The sequence below is a fragment of the Sebastes umbrosus genome, chromosome 18 (assembly GCF_015220745.1).
Source record: "Sebastes umbrosus isolate fSebUmb1 chromosome 18, fSebUmb1.pri, whole genome shotgun sequence".
Lineage (NCBI taxonomy): Eukaryota > Metazoa > Chordata > Actinopteri > Perciformes > Sebastidae > Sebastes > Sebastes umbrosus.
The window spans coordinates 25,536,231-25,558,938 of record NC_051286.1 but is presented as its reverse complement, the minus strand read 5'-3'; the positions used below and the strand labels follow the sequence as shown (position 1 = coordinate 25,558,938).

The 22,708-nt window shown below is 41.9% G+C and overlaps 2 protein-coding genes across 2 annotated transcripts; both read right to left on the bottom strand.

Moving 5' to 3' along the window:
• Nucleotides 1-11,619: 11,619 nt before the first annotated feature.
• Nucleotides 11,620-12,700, bottom strand: LOC119477601 (leucine-rich repeat-containing protein 15-like). Its single transcript, XM_037751756.1, has 3 exons — nt 12,576-12,700; nt 12,181-12,316; nt 11,620-12,029 (listed from the first exon to the last, which is right to left on the bottom strand). Exons 1-3 carry the CDS (start codon nt 12,645-12,647, stop codon nt 11,839-11,841), a joined length of 399 nt encoding a protein of 132 aa, XP_037607684.1. The 5' UTR covers nt 12,648-12,700; the 3' UTR covers nt 11,620-11,838.
• Nucleotides 12,701-14,893: 2,193 nt separating this feature from the next.
• On the bottom strand, nt 14,894-18,152 carry LOC119477440 (leucine-rich repeat-containing protein 15-like). Its single transcript, XM_037751529.1, has 4 exons — nt 17,996-18,152; nt 15,600-15,788; nt 15,266-15,450; nt 14,894-15,172 (listed from the first exon to the last, which is right to left on the bottom strand). Exons 1-4 carry the CDS (start codon nt 18,012-18,014, stop codon nt 14,894-14,896), a joined length of 672 nt encoding a protein of 223 aa, XP_037607457.1. The 5' UTR covers nt 18,015-18,152.
• Nucleotides 18,153-22,708: the final 4,556 nt, after the last annotated feature.

The following is a 22,708-nucleotide window of genomic DNA, read 5'->3' as shown; positions in this document are numbered from 1 at the left end:
ACGTTTGGAGCGTTATTTAATCTCCTTCCCGACAAGCTAGTATGACACGTTTGGTACCAGTTGATTCTTTAGGTTTCCATTTTATGCAGTATCTTGACTAGTTTTAAAACTGAGCCCGCTACAACCACTACTGCAAGATGTGTTAAAGAAATTAGTGGCGTTAAAACAAATTTGCGTTGACGTGTTATCACATTAACTTTAGTAGCCCTAAAAAATGTGTTTCATATCATCACACTCGCAGAAACGCACAATGCCACATGGTTAATGTTGTGTAACAACTGGTTAAGTTTAGGCAACAAAACTAGGCTACTTGGTTAAGGTTGGTTTGCGCTAAAATAGTAACGTAACAATGCAGCGTAACAATGCAGCGTAACAACGCAGCGTAACAACGCAGCGTAACAACGCAGCGTAACAACGCAGCGTAACAACGTAGCGTAACAACGTAGCGTAACAATGAAGCGTAACAACGAAGCTTAACAACGATCAACAACAGCAACCTCCCGTTTTGAAAAGTGAAGCCGATGCGGAAGTGCCTTAAACCTGCATTCTTTCTAATAGCCAGCAGGGGGCGACTCCTCCGGTTGCAAAAAGAAGTCTGATTGTATAGAAGTCAATGAGAAAATGAGCCTAATTCTCATTTGATTTATTACCTCAGTAAACATTGTAAACATGAGTTTATGGTCTCAGTCGCTAGTTTCAAGTCTTCTTCAATACAGCACGATGTTCATTTAGTAAATTATGGTCCCATTTAGAGTCAGATAGACCATAAAGCAGGGGATGCTTTAGGGCGGGGCTACCTTGTGATTGACAGGTCGCTACCACGCCGTTGTCCCGTCTGGGAGTTGTTCATGTTTTTGTTCGGTTGTACACCCTCTCGTGTCATTTCTGGTTGCAAAAAAACATGGCAACGGCTTGTCCACAAACCAGTGACTGACGTCACGGTGACTACTTCCACTTCTTATATACAGTTAATGGTTGTACTCGTTATTATACCACGTAACTTTCAATAAGTCTACAATACCTCACTTGCTCTGATCAAATGCAAAAACGTCCACATTCAATGTATCTGTGGTTTGCGGAAACATACAATGCCAACATTTTTTTCTTGGCTGACTGATTGACACACATACTGACACCTATTAACAATTAGGAGCCACAGTGAACAGAACTGTGATGGTTGAATAAAAGTGGAATAAAGCCAGAAAATCCAGGCCCTGTATATTCCTGTGCTGCTGGTGCTGACCTATTTAGGTACTGCGGACAGTCACAGGACAGTTCATACTCTGCACCATTGATACATGACCCCTTTTTCTAAATGGCTTCTCAGTCACCACAGCCCAAGTTGCCCTTTAGCAAGGCATTAAAGCCCCGGTGGAGCTGCTCAGGGTAACTAAATGGATTACCTCGGGCCGTAATACAACATGTACTCAATACAGTTGAAACCAAGCCGTGAGAACCAGTGAAAAGGCTCAGTCAGCCATCTCGGAAAAAATAAAAGTTTCAAGTTTGCGAAAATGTCAAAATGTTCAATTTGATGCCAAAAACATGAAAACGAGCCATTAAAGCTGCTTTTTCTGGGTCAAGACGAAGGACACTTTGTCCCAAAAAGGTCCCACTGAGCATCCCAGTTAGTTGTTCCATTGAGCAGCTGAGGAGATATTTTTATGGACCGACACAGTAGACACATACACACAAAGCACGTGTACATTTTTGGCATATGTAGGATGTTAGGGAGTCAGAAAACTCATAAATAATTTCATGTGTGATTTCATCCTTACACCCCCATACTCTGTTGGATTCTCTAAATCCTCTTCTCAACTGTTTTCATATCAAAACACTGAGTCTCTACGAACCGTACAAAGCGTATTTTTGTACACAAAAGCAAGTACAAGAGGGGAAATTACCTATCTGTAATGTATCCCTGTTGGTATCAGGCAGTATTTTTCTCTGTGTCGTGCATTGAAAAGTCTAACCGAGCCAAAACAGTCCCATGCCTTCCAGTGAGCACTCCACTGCTTCATCCAGGGAACAATCTGTCGAGAGGGGATGGGGGGGGGGGGCATTTCCCTTGTTAACACAAAATAAATGAATCTCCCTGGTTAAATACTAGTTTTAGGTAGAGAGGGAGAGAAAAACAGTTTACCTGCTCACCTTGTGCCTTGTTTAATTAAAACAAATCGCCCCCTGTTAGTGAGATATTAGAAGCAAAAGAGCAATTGCGCTGCACTGTTTGGGGAATTATATAGTAGGCATATTTTTCATAGAACATGTGTCATACCTAAGTGCTCATATGGGACAGTATATAATGTGCCAAGGAGGGAGTCCATGCAAGGTTATACTAACATCATTTATTAAACTATGGTTAACACAAAGCCAACAATAGAGTGGGTATGTGAGCAATTGTGCTGTGAAGGCACAAAAGATAGATGATGCAGGGTGGATGTAAGCTGGTGAGATGAGGGAACACGTGGGCCAACTTTTCCAGAAGGGTTCCAGAAGGGTGTACTATGAGGCGAGATAAATGGGTTAGCGAGGTATGTTGAGCCTAAAGCCAGAGTTTTCAATGTCACGAAGGTGGCCTTCTTTTTTAACCTGGCTGGCTCGCCATAATAACTTATACTGCACACCTAACCTCCTCCGACAACCCGTTCTCACCCCCAATTCGTCAAATACCGCCATTTGGTCAGCGCCCCTCAGCATTGGAAACCGACGCGCAAAGGCACCCTTTAGCAGCAGTATGTGACGAACCGGGCTCTCAACTAACTCCAATGTAAACCCACCCGTGGCGTTATTCAACGGTCAGAGTGTGATGTCGTATTAATAGCTTGATTGTCCGCTACACAAGACTTTCAACGAGGAGATCGGTGTTCGTGTCCTTTGTGAAACTAAAAGTAACGTTCACTTATTTTGTAACGTAAGTTGTTAGTCACGTGACTCGTGAGTATCGTCAGTCCGGAGAGTCACGTGAGTCATTGAAGTTAACATCAACCACGACCATTTCCTAACCCTAAGTGGTTGTGTAAAAGAGACTACGCATGTAACAGGCGCATATGGACACGCAGTCCCTGGTCTGTTCAAAAGTAACGCAAGAGGGGTACCCCATGCGTCGATCTCCGATGCCAAGGGGCACTGACCAAGGGGCAGTATTTGATGATATGGGAGTGAGAATGCTTTGCCTCCGAAGTTATGTTCAGAGTTCCGTATTGAAAAGACCGTTCTCTTCGGAGAGAGAGAGAGAGGTTAGAGGCCGAATAGATCCATTGGCTTTTCCTGACAATATTCTCTATGAGCGATACAGATTCTCAGCTGAGGGAATACGTTATAAATGCTATAAAGGCTTGTTGAGTCGTACTTTAGTGATGCCACCGAACAAAGCAACGTATCATCATACAATGGTTCGTATCATATCTTATGAAATGGCCAGCAACACGTGTCAACTTCTGCTCATTACATGCGTACAGTCTTTTCAAAATAAACTTCTGTCTTCACAGAAAACAACTTATTTAGGTTTGTTAACAAAACTTCTTGGTTAGGTTTAGGAAAAGATTCTGGTTTGGGTTGAAAAACTACGGAAGTGGCGTTACTTAAAGCTGCAGTAGGCAGTATATTTTTGGCATCATTGGGCAAAAATTCCATAATAACCTTTCTGCATATTGTAATTCAAGTGTTCTGAGAGAAAACTAAACTTCTTCACCTCCTCATGGCTCCTTTTTCAGGCTTTAAAAAATCTACCAATGACCAATCACAGGTCATTTCAGAGAGAGAGCGTTCCTATTGGCTGTGCTCCGATCATGTGACTAGAACTTGGTGTTCCTTCAACAGATTTCACAATGGCGGCAGCGTCACAAAAAATTCTCATTTTACAGCTAAACCGTGCACTACTAGATGATTCTGAAAACATTTGAGGAGAGAAATAGGCATTAACATAACATAATATTGATTCATAGTTGATTAGCGCTGCCTAGTTTGACCGTTTGGTCGGAGTTCGTGAGTGATTGACAGCCGGCTCTCATAGACAGCAGATGGACAGCAGACCTCAGATCAGCTCTGACTGGTTGTTTTCCTCCGGTCTGTTAAATCTTGCAGATGCCGTTAGGAGCACCAGAGGACACAGAGACACATGATTTTTTTCAGGTTACCTGTTTCATGTACTACTGTCACGATATAGCGACCGTTTTATAAAAAAAACTTTTTTTAATCGTATTTGCTACAATCTCGCCTACTTCAGCTTTAAGTGCGGAAATTACGTGACAAATAAGGCAACGTTGACTTCTGGTTTCACACGGGACATAACACCAGTCTCCCGGGTGAAAGTCTGGCGCTTTTTGAGTCACCCATCCACCCCGACCTGCTCCCTGTTGCTCTTTCTACTTCCTGGTTCGCGATTACATGGATTAAATATGAATTGATTTTGTGGGATATATACAAATTACAGTGCATTACTTTTGGTATCTAGGTAGTAATAGCTATGAATGGTGTAAGAGAACAGCCTGATAGTTCACTATATTACTAATCAGTCAAGTTTACTTGCATATGAAATGCGATATAATTCCTTCATAGGATATCCTATGGTCATAAATGCAGTAGATTGCACTCATATCATCACTGGGGCCTCAAGGGAACATGAGGTCAATTTTCCTTTCACAGCATCAATTGTGTAGTCTGTCGCAGGTATATTCAGACAGACAGTATGAGACAAATAATGTGTAAAGTAGAAACCCAAAATACAAGTATGAACCTGGAAATGAGCATGATACTGTATGTCCCCTTTAATGAAACAGGGGTGGGGTAGCTTTGTTTCGTGAACATTTTCCCGATTATCGTTGATTCTGCTGAGCTATGCATGCACCACACATACAGTGTTAACACGTAACATAGGCCAGCCAGTTAATTAACAGGGCCACAAAGAGAAAATGTCAACGAATCGAGTGTTAGTCTCACTTGAAGTTGCCCTTTAAGAGGAGACCCAGAAGTCCAGAGTCTTGAGTGCTCAGCAGCAGCAGCAGCACTCTGAAAAGATCCTTTGAAATAAGACTGCATGGACCGCATCGTGTGTGTCCATTCCCTAAATATATCTGGCAGCGCATCAACACATTCATAGTGGAAGAATTGGCAGCTAAACATATAAATCCAGCTTCATTTTTATTGGCTATTTTACAAGAATGTTTAGGGTATACAGCCTTTATCTACCAAGCATGTTCCATCGCCTGAAGGATCCACGGAATCCTTACAAAACACAACAGCCTGAATAATTGAAAGAAACAGAGAGCATGCTTGTAGTATGCAGTGGGATGTTGTACCAAAGCACACTATGATAATACATTATTTAATGCACGGTGCATACGAGGGATCTTGTCTACCCAAGGCACAAGAACATGTTAAACAACTACATGTTGTGTAAAGAAAAGAAACTGGGTACACCACAACTATTCAGACATGCAATCTTCACATAGTTTCTGTGATGTTCACATGCAACACATTCTCACTAACGCGTCAAATACTACTGCCTGATCAGTGCCCCTCGGCATCAGAGGCCGACGCACAAGGTGCCCCTCTAGTGTTAGTTTTGAACGGACCAGGGACGGCGTGTCAATATACACTCGTTACATGCATAGTTTCCTTTCAAAATAAACTTGTGTTTCCACAGGAAGTTAGGTTTAGGCAATACAACCACATAGTTAGGGTTAGACATTAACTTCACTGACTAGCGACTCACGTGAGTCACGGGACTTACGTGACTCACAGGGCTGACAATACTAACGACTCACGACAATAGCGACTAACAGGACTCACAGGGCTGACGATACTAATGACTCATGTGACTGGCGACTCACGTGATTTACAACTCGCGTGACTCACAGGGCTGACAATACTAGTGAATCACGGGGCTGGCAATACTAGTGACTCACGGGGCTGACGATACTAGTGACTCACGGGGCTGACAATACTAGTGACTCACGGGGCTGACAATACTAGTGACTCACAGGGCTGAAGATATTAGTGACTCACGGGGCTGACGATACTAATGACTCACGGGACTCATAATACCAATGACTCACAGGGCTGACAATACTAATGACTCACGGGACTCATAATACTAATGACTCACGGGACTCATAATACTAATGACTCATGGGACTCATAATACTAATGACTCACGGGGCTGACAATACTAGTGACTCACGGGGCTGACAATACTAGTGACTCACGGGGCTGACGATACTAATGACTCAAAGGACTCATAATACTAATGACTCACGGGGCTGACAATACTAATGACTCACGGGACTCATAATACTAGTGACTCACAGGACTCATAATACTAATGACTCACGGGGCTGACAACACTAGTGACTCACGGGGCTGCGATACTAGTGAATCACGGGGCTGACGATACTAGTGACTCACGGGGCTGACAATACTAGTGACTCACGGGGCTGACAATACTAGTGACTCACAGGGCTGAAGATATTAGTGACTCACGGGGCTGACGATACTAATGACTCACGGGACTCATAATACCAATGACTCACAGGGCTGACAATACTAATGACTCACGGGACTCATAATACTAGTGACTCACAGGACTCATAATACTAATGACTCACGGGGCTGACAACACTAGTGACTCACGGGGCTGCGATACTAGTGAATCACGGGGCTGACGATACTAGTGACTCACGGGGCTGACAATACTAGTGACTCACGGGCTGACAATACTAGTGACTCACGGGGCTGACAATACTAGTGACTCACAGGGCTGAAGATATTAGTGACTCACGGGGCTGACGATACTAATGACTCACGGGGCTGACAATACTAGTGACTCACAGGGCTGAAGATATTAGTGACTCACGGGGCTGACGATACTAATGACTCACGGGACTCATAATACCAATGACTCACAGGGCTGACAATACTAATGACTCACGGGACTCATAATACTAATGACTCACGGGACTCATAATACTAATGACTCATGGGACTCATAATACTAATGACTCACGGGGCTGACAATACTAGTGACTCACAGGGCTGACGATACTAATGATTCACGGGACTCATAATACTAATGACTCACGGGGCTGACGATACTAATGACTCACAGGACTCATAATACTAATGACTCACAGGGCTGACGATACTAATGACTCACGGGGCTCACAATACTAGTGACTAATGATTAGTTGAAAGCCTTGTTGCTAAAGGGTGCCTTCGTGCGTTGGTTTCCGATGTGGAGGCTGCGCTTTCCAAACGGCGGTATTTGGTTGCCACATTACACACTCGGCAGCAAATGATTTCTGCTGTAATTTCGCACTTCAGTGTAAAAATCAAATATTCAGAAGTGCTGATACAAGTGAAATGTTTCCACTTTGTGAACTGCTGAGATGTTGCTGTATGATCTCAGTGATCAAAGTGAGCCCCCTTTAAAGATGATAGGTGCTTCAGCAGCCAATTAAAATAAACACCAAGAAAAGACACGGTGGGGAGGAGAAAAAAAATCTTTGACTGTGTTGTATAATGTGCAGGAGCCACCAACGGAGGCGAGAAAAGCTGCAGCTCGGAACAAAGCCTAGCTATTATATTGTTCTCGGGCGCTCTCCTATAATAGCAGGTTTAATGCAGGTGGAAATTATGGCGATTATCTCCCCCGCCGGAACGGGAGACGCTGGCGTTTTCATGTCAAAGTCATTGTGCAAGGACGTCGATGGGAGTCACCTTGTCAATTGCAGAAAGCTTAGGGCAGGATATCATGCTCTGCTATCCCCCCATCATCTCAACCCCACCAGCCCCTCACACACATCACCCCTTCACATCCCACTCTTCCTCCTATTCAGTCGATCTATTCCTGTTTCCCCTCCATAAACTGAGCTAACTGTCACCATCTCTGCCTGCTCTGTTTCTTTCCCTCTTTGTGGATGTTCAGTGATGAGGTACTGAACCTGAAGAGTGTGTCTCTGACAGCGGCATGTATGAGGAAGATTGCAACAATATCAAATCACAGTGTGAAGTGTGATGCAGGTGCACTGGCAGAGGAGAGTAATGGGAAGATGTGCTGTAGCAGCAGCAGCCAGTGCAGGACAGGTTTTTTATTTTTTTTGTTGTGTAAGTCCCTTTATGCACTTTACCAACCCGTTCTCACTCCCAACTCGTCAAATATCGCCGGTTAGTAGTAGTTTGGAAGTACCCCTTGGTATCGGAAACCGATGCACGGAGGCGCACTTTAGCAGCAGTATGTGACCAACCAGGTTTTCAACTAATTCCAATGTAAACCATCCCATGACGTTATTCAGCGGTCGGAGCTAGTGATGTCGTATTAATAGTGTTCAGGGCGGGTGGGAGGGGGGATGGATGGGTCAAATAAACACAAGACTTTCAACCAGGAGACCGCTGATCATGTCCCGTGTGAAACTAAAAGTAATGCTGACTTATTTTGTCAAGTCAGTCTTTAGTCACGTGACTCGTTATCGTCAGTCCCGTGAATTTAGTCACGTGACTCGTCGGTATCACGAATCCCATGTATCGTTAGTATCCTCAGTCCTGTGAGTTTAGTCACATGACTCATCGGTATCGCAAGTCCCGTGAATCGTCGGTATCGTCTGTATCGTCAGTCCTGTGAGTCCTGTGAGTCCTGTGAGTTGTTAGTCACATGAGTCATCAGTATTTTCAGTCCCGTGAGTCACGTGAGACTTTAGTCACGTGACTCAATGGTATCGTCAGTCCTGCGAGTTCCGTTAGTCGTTAGTCACGAGTCATCAGTATCGTCAGTCCCGTGAGTCTTTAGACACGTGACTCAATGGTATCGTCAGTCCCGCAAGTCCCGTGAGTCGTTAGTCACATGAGTCATCAGTATCGTCAGTCCCATGGTTCACGTGAGTCTTTAGTCACGTGACTTGTCGGTATCGTCTGTCCCTCGAGTTATGTGAATCTTTAGTCACATGACTTGTCGGTATCGTCGGTCCCGTGAGTTACGTGAGTCTTTAGTCACATGACTTGTCGGTATCGTTAGTCATATGAGTCGTTACTATCGTCCCCCCTGTGGGTTATGTGAGTCACTACCCACGTGAGTCATAAGTCAGTGAAGTCAATGTCAATCACGACCGTTTCCTGACCCTAAATAAATGGTTGTGTTGTCTAAATCTAACTTCCTGTGAAAACTGAAGTTTATTTTGAAAGGACACTATGTATGTAACAAGCGTATATTGACACGCCGTCCCTGGTCCGTCAAGAGGGGTACCCCATGCGTTGGTGTCCGATGCCGAGAGAGCGAGGTTCTAACTTCTGACAGAAGAAGACAGCCATGTCCATTAACCACATATGGGAGTAACGTGCAGGTGTCCACATACTTTTGGCCATGTAGTGCATCACTGCTGCCTGGGCTGCACGGCTCCATCAGCCTGGATCATCTTCCTTATATCACTTTAATCTTATTTAGAGATCACAATTTCAATAAATTTAGATTATCTCCAGCTATCTTCACTTTTAGTTTTTGGTGTGCACATCCTGGCAGTGTATCATCTCACTATCCAAAGGCCGTTAATTTTTATTTTTTTTTACATCAACTATAAAAGATTACAGAAACCATTTCCTGGAATCGGATTAATATAATCCCATTGCATGTAATCCGTCACTTTCCAAACCTGCGCAGGCTCTATGCGACAAGCAATATGAGATTATAATATTAATCTAAGTGTTGAATTTGGAGATAAGGGACAGCGCTCGTCCTTTGTTGGTGGAGAATACAACAGTGATGCACAGTCGCGCTGTTCAATTAAAACCTCATAACTCCACTTATTAGTGATTTTAACAGGTGATGTTTTATGGATGTTTTATGGATGCACCTCCAACGCTGTATCCAGTTCTCTTAATACATCCATGATAGATACTGTTTATACGTAGATACTGCATTCACTGCTTCAGCCCATTGCTGCGATACGTCAGCATTGCCGCCATATTGGTGAGGTCAGGACTGGCCTGTAAACACATTCAAGTGAACGGGGAAGCTTCCGTTTTTCTGGATAAAAGGCACTATAACGTTTACATTTCTTAAGCGATCTCAATGAGTCGTTTTTATATTCGTTTTTGTCTCCAGTAACTTAAAATCTCAACACTAGCTACTAACTGAATTACTTACGTTGTGGAAAATAATAAATTTTGCTGAGAGTCAACGTTACTGTTCCAAAACCCAAGACGTGACATCAGCTTTATTGTTTGCGATATTAGACGCATATCGTAAATTTCAAGTTTTAAACACAATATTATGTTAGACATGAAGGTCTATAAGCTAACATTAGCTTTGGTTGGAGGATAAGCTAGCAATAACAAACGCTAGCTAGGTCTTATCTGATGACCTACGGAAGAACATTTTTTGTAAAGATGTAACTTAAACTGTAATGTTGAGGATGTGAACAATTCTTAAAGGCAAATGTGTTATGAGAGTACGACTTTTTAATACCATATCAACAGACAGACCGGCCGGTGATCTATGACCCGGAAGCAGCAACGTAACTTTACTGAACCGTTTTTCACCAAAAGGTTTTTTTGTGACGGGAATCTAACCTACAGTACTCCAGGTTTGCTTGAATTGAAATCGGTTGAGAAATATAAACGTTATAGTGCTTTTTATCCAGAAACACGGCACCTCCCCCATTCACTTGAATGTGTTTACAGGCCAGTCCTGACCTGCCCAATATGGCGGCTATGTTGATGTATGATCCAAAGCCCATTGCAGCATCTACGTACAGTATATATCTAGCCTATGGTTCTCAAGCTGTGGGCGGTATATTCTAATGAGCCTTCATGTGACATAGGAAGGGGAGTCAAATCTGAGTCGCTTGTTTAATCCCATGTTTTCTGATCAAGGCAGATCAAAGGTTGGTAGACACTCCAGATACCCAAATAGATGTCAGAGAAAAAGTGAGTTTTTCATGCCCACTTTAAAGTTGAGTAGATATACTATCCTTTTGAAGCTTTGATAAAATCATATAAGAAACAAGTTCACTCTGCAAATATTAGGCTATAAATTAGGCTATACGGAGGGAAAAAAATCAGTTTTGAGTTAAAGTTCATCATCTGAAAAGAGTATAGAGGCAAAGAGACGAAACTCTGATGCTTTTTTGACAACAGCCGCATGATTACGCCATTTTCAGCATAATGAACCTGCATCAGACCCACTGGACTACACCGCCCTGCACACTCATATCCGGTTCTGTCAGCTTCCTGCTAGCTGTATGCGGCTGTAATAATGGATATATGGCTGTAATTCATCACTTTTATTATCTTCTAGACACCCATGGGCTGTATGCTGTAAGCCTGTACCGTGGTGGATGTATTAACGTCTCTGTTCCCAAACAACCGGCTATTGGCCAGTAGCTAGTAGTGCTAGTAGCATGACATTAACAGAATTTAATGTAGTTGTAGGCAATTCACTTAAACGCAGGGCAAAAGCACAGTACACAATCTCTTCTACATCCATGGTCTGTGGTCTATTGGACATCGATTTTGGAGGTTGCTCACTTTATGCTCCTCTGGGAAGCAGCCGGGCAATAAAGTCTAATAAATAAATAAGTAAGTAATATTCTAATAGTTTGCATTTTTATAATAGTTTTATTGTTCACCACAAGCCATTTTGATAGAGACGTTAAAATTATGAAAATAGAATAGAAATAATTTTGTTTTACTTTTGTACGGCATTTTGTAGGCAGCAGTTTAATGGCGCTAGTCGCTTTCAGTCCAAAATGGCGGAGTTGTAGCTCTGCTGCTGGGCGCTGACGTTGCTGACGTTTACAATATACGTTCTTTGCCCCGGGCTGTGGCCTTCATACAGGTTTTCTGGCGTTAGGCGCGGCAGAGCAGTTTATCAGCTTGAAGGCTGGAGAGGCTCTTGTTTCGGAGCTCCGGAGGACTCGTGCACCTCAGGGCGTCCCGAGGCGACAGTGCGGCCTTGGTCTGTCCCAAATACTGCGCCAAGGAGACGATGTTACAGTCGCACTGCCATGTGTTGTCGTGGAGGTAGAGCTTCTTCAGACCTGACGGGGGTCAGAAAAGACAAAATCATCATTAAAATTGAATCATCTATCACTAAACAATGTAGTCATTTCTACCTCTACTATTATGAGTCACTTCTTTTGTTCCTGTGAAAAATGGGGCCGTTAAAAGGCAGGCTGGTGGTAGTCGTACCATGCATATGGGCGAACGTGTTCCCATCCGCTGTCTTCAGGCGGTTTCCACTGAGAGCCAGCTGAGAAAGCTTGGCCGTGTTCCTGAACACATCAGGTGGCAGGTGCTCCAGCTCATTGTTCCTCAGGTAGAGTTCCTGGATCAACATTCAGCACATTTTGTTTTTTCTGGCATTCAATGCACAATAACTTATGTGCGATGCAGTCTCAGTGAACACATTAACAACTATGTGCAAGTGGATTCAAAAATGTTTACCGGTAAAGTCACCAAATTGGCTATGAATACATCTTAAATTTACAAACTAACAACAGAAAAAAACACGGACCAGATCTGATTATTTTTCCACATTAAACTGACTCTATCTGACTTTTTACTCAGATTTGTGTATATGTTACCTGTAAGTTGCCCAGGCCATCCAGAGTTGACGAGCTCAGTGTGGACAGAAGGTTGTTGTCTAGAACCAGCATCTCCAGAGATCGCAGCGGTCTGAATGCTCCGGCTGGAATGTTCTTTACACTGGATTTGGAGAGTCAGAATTCCTTAATTAACATCAATACACTGCACAACAATCTAAAATGGATGTAAATATCTATTGGGAAGTATGAAAACATAATACAAAATGTTCTCATCGTGTGATGAGGGCATTCACTCGGTGTGCAACATAAAACAAACTCTTTTCATTTTGATTGCCTCCGCACGGCTCTCAACATGGCGACAGCTGAACCGGCGGCTCACAGCTAACGATGCTAACAGTGAAAACAATGGCAAAAACGCTGACAGAGCTAACAGTGTTAACATGGGGGGGCACCGGAGATTGGGACACCGTTATCAGATGTAACAGCCGTATATGAGAGCAGTGCAGAGCGGCGGCCATGAGCAAGCCAGTGGGGCACGCTCACATGCGCTAACATGCACTAAAAGGCACTCATGGCCAGCCCGGCTATGTTAACAAAGCACGGAGAAGCTCTGACGTAACAACACACACAGAGAGACTTCATTCTCTGCTCAGGTTACATTACTTTTCTTTACATAGGTGTTTGCCGCTATATTAATAATCTGGATATTGTACAGAATACCATTAACTGAGTAGTCATTTTAACTCTCACAATGTTTCCTTAAACATACGTGTTTTTTGCGCCTAAACCTAACCAAACAGGATAGCACCAACAAATAATGTCATCCTGTTGATAGGGGCGTCAGATTGGAAAATGTTTCTACAGTATGTGTGGTTCTATATGGAAGTTACATACAACGTATTTTGTCATTTTTAATTTGGAGGACTTATAGGTCCGAACAAACTCCATCCCCAGACACAACATTGATATTGGGATATTGACATCCAATAACAATGTTTTTTTTAACGTTGAATGCCAACATTTTGAACTGATTAATTTCAACAATATTCATGTATGTCAATTATAATATAGTTAAGGTTAGGTACGACTGTGGATTCTCTGAGATTAAAGTAGTAAATTTACAACAAAAAACTCTGAAAAAGTATGGATTTTTTTGTCAAGGAACCACATCGCTTCAAGGTTGGATCAACCTCTTCATAACGAATGATGAACGGCCAACCTGCCTGCCTACCTGGTTAAGATAATTTTGGGGGAGTGGCTTTGGAGTGAGGCCTGAAGGGACGGACTGTCAGTGTTGCCGACTTGGCAACTTTCTCTCTAGATTTAGCAACATTTGGAGCTAGTGCTGCTAGCTACTTTCATTGGGAGGGAAACAGTTGGCAACATTAGGCTCAGTTTTTTGGTGTGATGACGTTGAACCAACCTTGCAAAGTAAAGTGATGTAGTTCCTTGACAAAAAAAAAAAAAAAAAAAGAGTTTTTTAGAGTTTTTCTCATAAATGTATTAATTTAATCTCTGAAATTATTAGTTTTTTCTTTTTGAATATTACCCCCCCTTCCTGACTCCTTCCTTTTTCTTTTTTTACCTACCGTGGCCCTAATACGCCATCATTGTTAGGTTAGGTAATGTTACGTTGTATATATTATGTTTAAGGATAGAGTCAAAGAGAGGTCAACATGCACATTCTCAAAATTGTTTGTGGTGCTGGGAGTAGATCCCCTCCAACGTGTACTTTTCGAAATAAAAAATGACTTGCTCCCGCACACACTTTTCTCTGCTTTATTAGTCGTTAACGTTTCGGTCACCAAGGGCCTACATCAGGACATTAAGAGGATAAAATGGTGGTGTGTGTTGTTTTAAACACCACCAAAACAATGTGATTGGAAGTGTCTGCCATCCCTATTGGTTGAGTAAGTGACATCATCACATATCCATTGCACCATGAAAAAAAAACAGGGAGATCCATTTTATCCTCTTAATGTCCTGATGAAAGACCTTGGTGACCGAAACATTGACTAATAAAGCAGAGAAAAGTGTGTGCGGGAGCAAGTCACTTTTTTATTTGGATAGGGATAAAGTTGAGCCATTAAAACACTTGCTTGGGGTTAGGTGGGTTAGGGAAAGATTGTGGTCATGGTTATTTGTCGGTGGTGGACATTGAAGTTGAACTCCCCACATGCTCATCCATAACTTACACACACTTCGCAAAATAAAGGGCGCATGCCATTCTAGCGAGTATGTAAATCATGCACTGTAGTATCATCCAACATGACATCCCAATATCCCAGAAAACTTATCTACCTATGGTATAAATAAGTGCAATATGTTTGGCATTGAGAGGATCATAGCAGCATCCACTAAAGGGGCTTATGTGATGACCTGTTATTGTCCAAGTTGAGGAACATGAGCTGTCTGAGTCCAGTGAAGGCCTTAGGAGAGATCTTCTGGATGCGATTCAGGGAAAGGTCCAGAACTTTGAGGGCGATCAGAGGCTTAAAGGCATTAGAGGTGAGCGTTGTTATCGCGTTGAGAGGAAGATCTAAGTCTGACAAGTTCCTCATTCCAGCAAACATCTGAGGTTTGAGGATGCCAATCTGGTTATTTCCCAGCATGAGAAAGCGAAGGTTCAGGAGGTCCTAGAGACACAGAAGGAACAATGTTTTTTTTGTGTTTAGATTATTGCGTTGTGATTGCTGTAAATGTAATCTATTGCTCTCCAAACTCTTTACCTGGAATCCCCTCGGTGGAAGGTTGGTGATGTGGTTGCCGTAGAGATTGAGGAGCATCAGTTTTTTTGCACCAGAGAGGGCTTGGGGGTGGATGGACTTGATGGCGTTTCGTTCCAGGTTGATACTCTCAATCTTTGGAGTCGATCTCAGAGCATTAGCCTTCAGGTCCGTGATACCATTCTCACCTTTGGACAGCAGTAGGAAAGTTGAGACACTGCTGCAGTTACAGCCCATATGGCTTATGTTTACTTACAGTAAATGTCAGATGAATTATAAAGTGTCTTGAACATCACAGTAATCTCAGTGATGATTTCATTAACGACAAGGTATTTACCTAGTTTGAGGATCCAGGCATCAGGGGGCAGTTTGGAGGGAAAGGCATGGAGACCCCTCTTATGACAGTTGACCTCTGATTTTTCTGGACCGGTCTTCCTGGAGCATTTACAGACATCGGGACAGCCCTCCACAGCCTGCACCATACCTAAGATCACCAGCATCAACCATGCCAAGTGCTGCATCTCCCCTGCAGAGTGGAGGATGTAGAGAGAATGGGACAGAGAAAGAGATTGCGTTGGGATAGCCTTGACAATGACCAGCCCAGTCGTACAGCAGTTCGTGAAATAGTAACGAAATTGAATGTATTGATTTGTGTACCTAGACACGAATTTCACATTCTTTTTGTGATGGTCAGCACTAAATCAATTAATATGTAATCCATGTAATTGTGAAGCAGGAAGCATAAAGAGCGTTGAATGACGCATACGAAGGAGGTCGGGGTGGACGGGCGGGTCAAAAAACACAGGACTTTCGCCCAGGAGACAGATGTTCATGTCCCGTGTGAATCCAGAAGTCAAAGTTGATTTATTTCTCATGTAACTTCCGTACTTAAGTTATGGCACTTCTGGAGATATTTAAGCCAAACCACAATCTTTTCCTGAAGTTAACTAAGTATTTTTTTCCACGTAACTTCCGTACTTAAGTTAAATTAATTAGTTTGTTGCCTAAGCCTAACCAAATCAATCTTTTCCTAATCTTAACTAAATAGTTTTATTTTGAAGACTGGAGCGGAAATTGACACGTGAGTCACGTGTTGCTGGACATTTGTTGGAAAACACACGTAAACTACGTTGTTGAAAGTCGTGCTGAGCGTTACGAAAAAAAGGGAAATACGATCTATGTACACGAATCAAATAGATGAAATTCTTTGATTATGTACAACTGTTCTATATCTGTATAACTGCTGTGAGACTGTGTTGGAATGACGGTTGTTGCAGACAGATTGCCGATGCTTGTGGGACGAAAATATTCCATGTGTGCTACTGGAGCTCATTACCTGTGAGTTAGGTAGGAAAGTGATGATGATTTCTGATTCAATGCTTTGTATTTTTATTTATCCAGCGTATTAAACAGCGTGGACACATTTTCTTTCCTCTGTAAAATGAAGTAGCTTTAAGTGATTTTACAGGGCAGCGCTATGAATGTTTTTCCGTTGTCTCTTCCCCCAACCCGGTCTCGTACAAATACCCCAACATTACACCGACACGTGTCATGAATAGCCATTTTAGCCTTTACGCGTGTCATTTGTATGTATGTTCATTTGTATGCACGGTAATGTCTGCAGTTAGGTTCAGGCTTATGTACTCAAAATAAGTACATACAAGTAAAATATGTACGGAAACAACATAACACAACTACGGATCCCAGCTGACATTGGGCGAAGGCGGGGTACACCCTAGACAGGTCGCCAGACTATCACAGGGCTGACACACATAGAGACAACAACCATTCCATTCACGTTCACACCTACGGGCAATTTAGAGTCAACCTAACCTGCATGTCTTGGACTGTTGGGGGAAACCTGAGATCCCGGAGAAAACCCACGCTAACACGGGGAGAACATGCAAACTCCACACAGAAGGGCCCCAAGCTTTGTAATTCATCCTGGCAATTATTATTAGTAGTAGTAGTAGTAGTAGTAGTAGTAGTAGTAGTAGTAGTATCAGAGGAGGAGAGGATGTTCCTCCTAACTCACAGTGAAAGAGCCGAGTTTTCCATGGAAAAGACAAACATGTCAATGTAATACTTCTACAGCAATACTTCTATAATCACAGGAAAACTTTCAACTCCGAAAGCTAGAGATCATAGACATGTGAATAAATATTTGTGGTCCCTCTGGATAATTTTAGGATATAACTCATACTGCTACAATGTGACCATTATCTATTTAGGAAAAGCTGAGGAAACCAAAATGTGTAAAAGCCTCATATTATGGCAAACAAAGCTGATCTCATGCAGTGCAGTATTTCAAAAGCTTTCCTCTCTAAATAAAACTAGGCTAAGTTAAGGTCCCCATTAATAATTGGAATTTACAAAACTAAAAATACAAATGTATTTAAAAAAAAAGTAGTTTCTTAAATGATTTGCCAAAGCACTCGGGCTACACAAAGGGATGTGGAAAATGTGAAACTTCTCCGCAGCTAATCCCATTTTAAAGCCCACCGTGTGCCGAGACAATCCTTTGAGACATCAGAAGGAAAGTGGCCCACTCACTTGCAGTGACACTCTAAAACAAAGAGCAGCTTTTCATCAACTCTAATACCTGATTAGAGTTTCAAAGAACTGAACCGGCTGAGGTGCGTTTGATTTCTCCCACTCAACGGAAAAAAATCCAAAGGTAGGACGGATGAGGCTCATTTAAAAGCTGTTTGTCCTCCTGCTGGTGCCACTTACCTGAACGGGCTGCCATCATGCTCTCTAAACAACACTCGGTTCTCCAGAAGTCTGTCCACTCTGTGGTGTTTGAGAGAGAATAGACCCTGTTGTCTTATTAGTATTATATTTAATTCTCTTTAACATCAGAGGGAGCAATGCAAAATGCTCGGCTCGTCCTGTGTTCTGAAACAGGGAGATGAGAGCATGCAGCATATGAAGCGCTCTCTCTAACCTGACATAAAAGCAGCTGTGAAAGCACTTTGCCAGTGTAGCAGTGTGGGAACACAGAGCAGACAGTGAAAGCAGGGTGTGAAAGTCCCGGAGACGCAACTCCTGCAATGTCACAGAGCCCAGAGAAATGTGGCATCCACAGATTATGGCATCAGTCCATGTTATTCTGCTGCCAGGTCGACTGACTGGTTGTCTGTGTGTGTGTGTGTGTGTGTGTGTGTGTGTGTGTGTGTGTGTGGGTTGGTTGATTAGTGTCGCTTTAATTCTTCAGATCCAATTTTGGGCATTCAAACTGTGGACATTTTCAGCTCTCAAATTTTAAGGATTGGTTCTGAAGCTGAAGTAGGCGAGATTGGAGCAAATAGTATTAAAAAAAGTTATTTTTATTAAACGGTCATTATATTGTGACAGTAGCACATGGAACGGGTAACCTGAAAAAAATCATGTTCCTCTGTGTCCTCCAGTGTCCTCCGGTGCTCCTAACGGCATCTGCAAGATTTCACAGACCGGAGGAGAACAAGCAGTAAGAACTGATCTGAGGTCTGTTGTCCATCTGCTGTCTATGAGAGCCGGCTGTCAATCACTCGCAATCTCCAACCAAACGGTCAAACTAGGCAGCGCTGATCAAATATGAATCAATATTCTGTTACGTTAATGCCTATTTCTCTCCTCAAATCATCTTGTAGTGCACGGTTTAGCTGTAAAATGCGAAAGTTTGTGACGACGCCGCCATTGTGAAATCTGGTGAAGGAACGCCAAGTTCCAGTCACATGAACGGAGCACAGCCAATAGGAACGCTCTCTCTTAATGAAATGACCTGTGATTGGTCAAAGTCTCCCATCACGGGTTAGATTTTCTAAAGCCTGAAAACAGAGCCATGAGGAGGTGCAGAAGTCTAGTTATCTCTCAGAACAGTTGAATAACAATATGCTGAAAGGTTATTATGGAATTTTTGCCCAATGATGCCAAAAATATACTGCCTGCTGCCGCTTTGAGGATTGAGTTTAAATGAGTGGTTCAACATTTTAGGAAATGCTCTCACTCGCTTTTTTTGAAGAAAGTTAGATGAGAAGATTGATACAACTCTCATAATCTGTTCACTAAATATGAAGCTGCAGGCAGTAGCCAGTTATCTTAGCTTAGCCCACGCAAAGACTAGAAACCAAGCAGCAACCTCCGGGTCTAAAAGGTGAAGCCAAGGCTGAAGTGTCTTTAACCTGCATTCTTTCTAATAGCCAGCAGGGGGCGACTCCTCTGGTTGTAAAAAGAAGTCCGATTGTATAGAAGTCTATGAGAAAATGAGCCTACTTCTCACTTGAATTATTACCTCAGTAAACATTGTAAACATGAGTTAATGTCTCAATCGCTAGTTTCGAGTCTTATTCCACACAGTAAATTATGGTCCCATTTAGAGTTTAATAGACCATAAAGCAGGGGATGCTATAGGGCGGGGCTACTTTGTGATTGACAGGTCGCTACCACGGCGTTGTCCGGTCTGGGAGTTGTCCGTGTTTCCGTTGTAGAACTTTAAACCTTTCACAGTGTGTTTTCAGTTCATGAAAGTTCTTTTTAAAGGTCTTATTGATAACATTTTTAAGTAGACAAATATTAAAAAAATAAGAATCTACACAGACTTTAGAAAAGGATGAATAAACGTATGGCTTTTCCTGAAAAAAATTGATTGTGAATTAATCATTTTAAAAATGTTGGCGGGTCCAAAATGAATGTTTTGTTTATCTATGTGGAAGATATCTGACATTCTGCTCCCACTTCTAACAAGGCATGTGAGTTAATAGTAAAATGACGTTGGAATCACGTGGTAAGTCTGGGTCGTCAGTTAGTGTGGGAAAAAAAAGGATAAACGGCCGAGATTGACGGTTAGTGCCTGGCAACGACTTGTTGTGAAGTAAATGCAATGGAATGGGGAAGGGAACGTGAAATATAGTGGCTGAATGTTATCGATAGCACCTTTAACTTTTTGGTCACCTAAAAAATGTTTTATTCAGCGTTTGGTTGTACTTAACTCCACCCTCTCGTGTCACTTCTGGTTGCAAAAAAAACAAGATGGTGACGGCCAAAAACCAAGATGGTGACGTCCTAAATGCCGAACTCGAGGCTTAAAAACGGCAGTCCACAAACCAGTGAGTGACGTCACGGTGACTACGTCTACTTCTTATATACAGTCTATGCTAGAAACAGAGAGCTTGTCTGGCCCTGTCCAAAAAATGCATAACAAAATGCACCCACCAGCAACTCTATATCTCACTAATTAACACGTGAAATGACTAACAATTAAATTGTTTGATCCGAAGTGCAAAAAATGACAATTCGCTGTTCGTTTGTGATGTTTCACACTACTTATTGGCCAGGAACAGCAACTCTCCGGAGTCTCAACTGGTTGCCTGGCAGCAGCTGAGAGCCAAGAAATTGAAATAACCCCACTGAAACGACAAATTAACACACTTCTGTCTATTGCCTTTAAAGGGGACATATCGTGCTCATTTTCAGGTTCATGATTGTATTTTATGTTTCTACTAGAACATGTTTACATACTTTAATGTTTAAAAAAAACTTTATTTTCCTCATGCTGCCTGCTTGAATATACCTGTATTTACCCTCTGTCTGAAACACTCCATTTTAGTACATTTCAATGGAATTGCAACAGAATTGCATTGTTAGGCAACAGCTTGGGTCCATGTTTACTTCCTGTCAGCTGATGTCATTCACATACACTACAACAGGAAATAAACTGGGACCCATTTAGAATGTTTACGTTTAAGACTTTGAAATGGTCTAAATATTGTAGATTTGTGACATCACAAATGGACAGAAAACCTGACGGCTTGTTTCAAAAGCTCAGTTTCTGAATACGGGCTGTGTGTATTTCTCTGTGGATTGAGCGTTTCGATACTTTCACAGTGTTTATATAGAACTTAAACCTGCTTTATAATATAAAAACCATGAAAAGTTAACTTTTTATAATATGGGACCTTTAAACGTGGTAAACAACTTAAAAACTAGTTTGTTTTAAGCATATTGAACCCTCGAGCATACAGTATACTTGTGGAATTAAGTTTGAAGTCCCTGTAAGTGAAAGAATGTGTCACAGTATGCACTACTATCATACCGACATCATCCATCATGATAATAAAAAGAAATAATATGATGTATTCATTTGTTTAAACATAGAGGTCACGAGAACATTTTTTTATGAACATACTTTATTGGAATGTTAGGAATCATCAAAAAAAAAAAAAAAAGGAAAATAAGTAAATAAAGATCAAATTTAATTGAATAAAATTAAACTAAAAATAAATAAATAAAAAAGAGAGAGGAAAGTGTAGTGCATGTATGCGTCATTGCGGTGCATAACAAGCTGTTTGGAGGTTTTCAATGTTCTGCCAAAATGTAGGATTCAGCTCAAAAGAACATTTTCAGCTGTGCTTTGTTTTCTAATTAATAGGTTCCACCATTCATCACTGTTTAAATGAGTTACAAGATCACAAAATAATCACACACTGAATGAGTAATGAGAAAAGTAATCTAAATATTTTAATAACTGGAGTCATGAAGGTTCATTCTGGTTTTCATCACAGTTAAAGACGCTGCCAAGGATCACACATCATATGCAAATATTCAGTAATGAAGTTTTCAACATTCTAAGCAGGTTTTCCAATAATAAAGACATCCATTATGTTACACTGAGAGTTATGAAATGAATCTGTTTCTGTGAACAACTCAACATCGCTGCTACTCTGACATATAGAGGGATTTTGCTTGAACATTTGTTCTAAATAATCGAGGCAGGAGACCAGCTTTTAGGGGACTTTTGTTTTTAAATCACAAGCAGTATTGTTCGTTACAAGTCCCCCGATATAAAGGTGGACGTGTCAGGTGAAATAGTTTTTGTGGTACATTAAGAATAGTTTTTACATGAGTGTACAATAAAGAATGGTGCAGGAATGAGGCCTAAAACCGGGAAATGAGTTAGCATTTTTACACTTCGTAGTATAGATAGCGAGAAATTCCACATAGGGCGGCTGGCAGGGGAGGATGGATGGGTCAAACAAACACAGGACTTTTGCCCAGAAGACCGCTGTTCGTGTCCCATGTGAAACCAAGTCAACGTCGACTTATTTTACCTTACTTTTGTTACATAACTACTTTACTACGTCATGAACGTAGTTATTTTACGTAACAAATATACTTATTTTAACCCGATCTTTTCCTTCAATCCCTGTTTGATATACAGTACAGGTAGTACATGCATCTGCACACTGCAAACAAAGTTAGTAGGGACATTTATTTATGATTACATTTTCGGAGGCACTGCTCAAGAATCAGAAATTACCATATTGGCTAAATTCTACTTAAAGGGACTGTTTGTAACTTCTTACAGGTATAAATCATTGCGGGTCGGTGTCCCATGCGCGCTTGTGTTTGGCTACAATTTTCAGACTCCAACACAAACTACACGGAAGCACCAAAACCGCAAAGTTC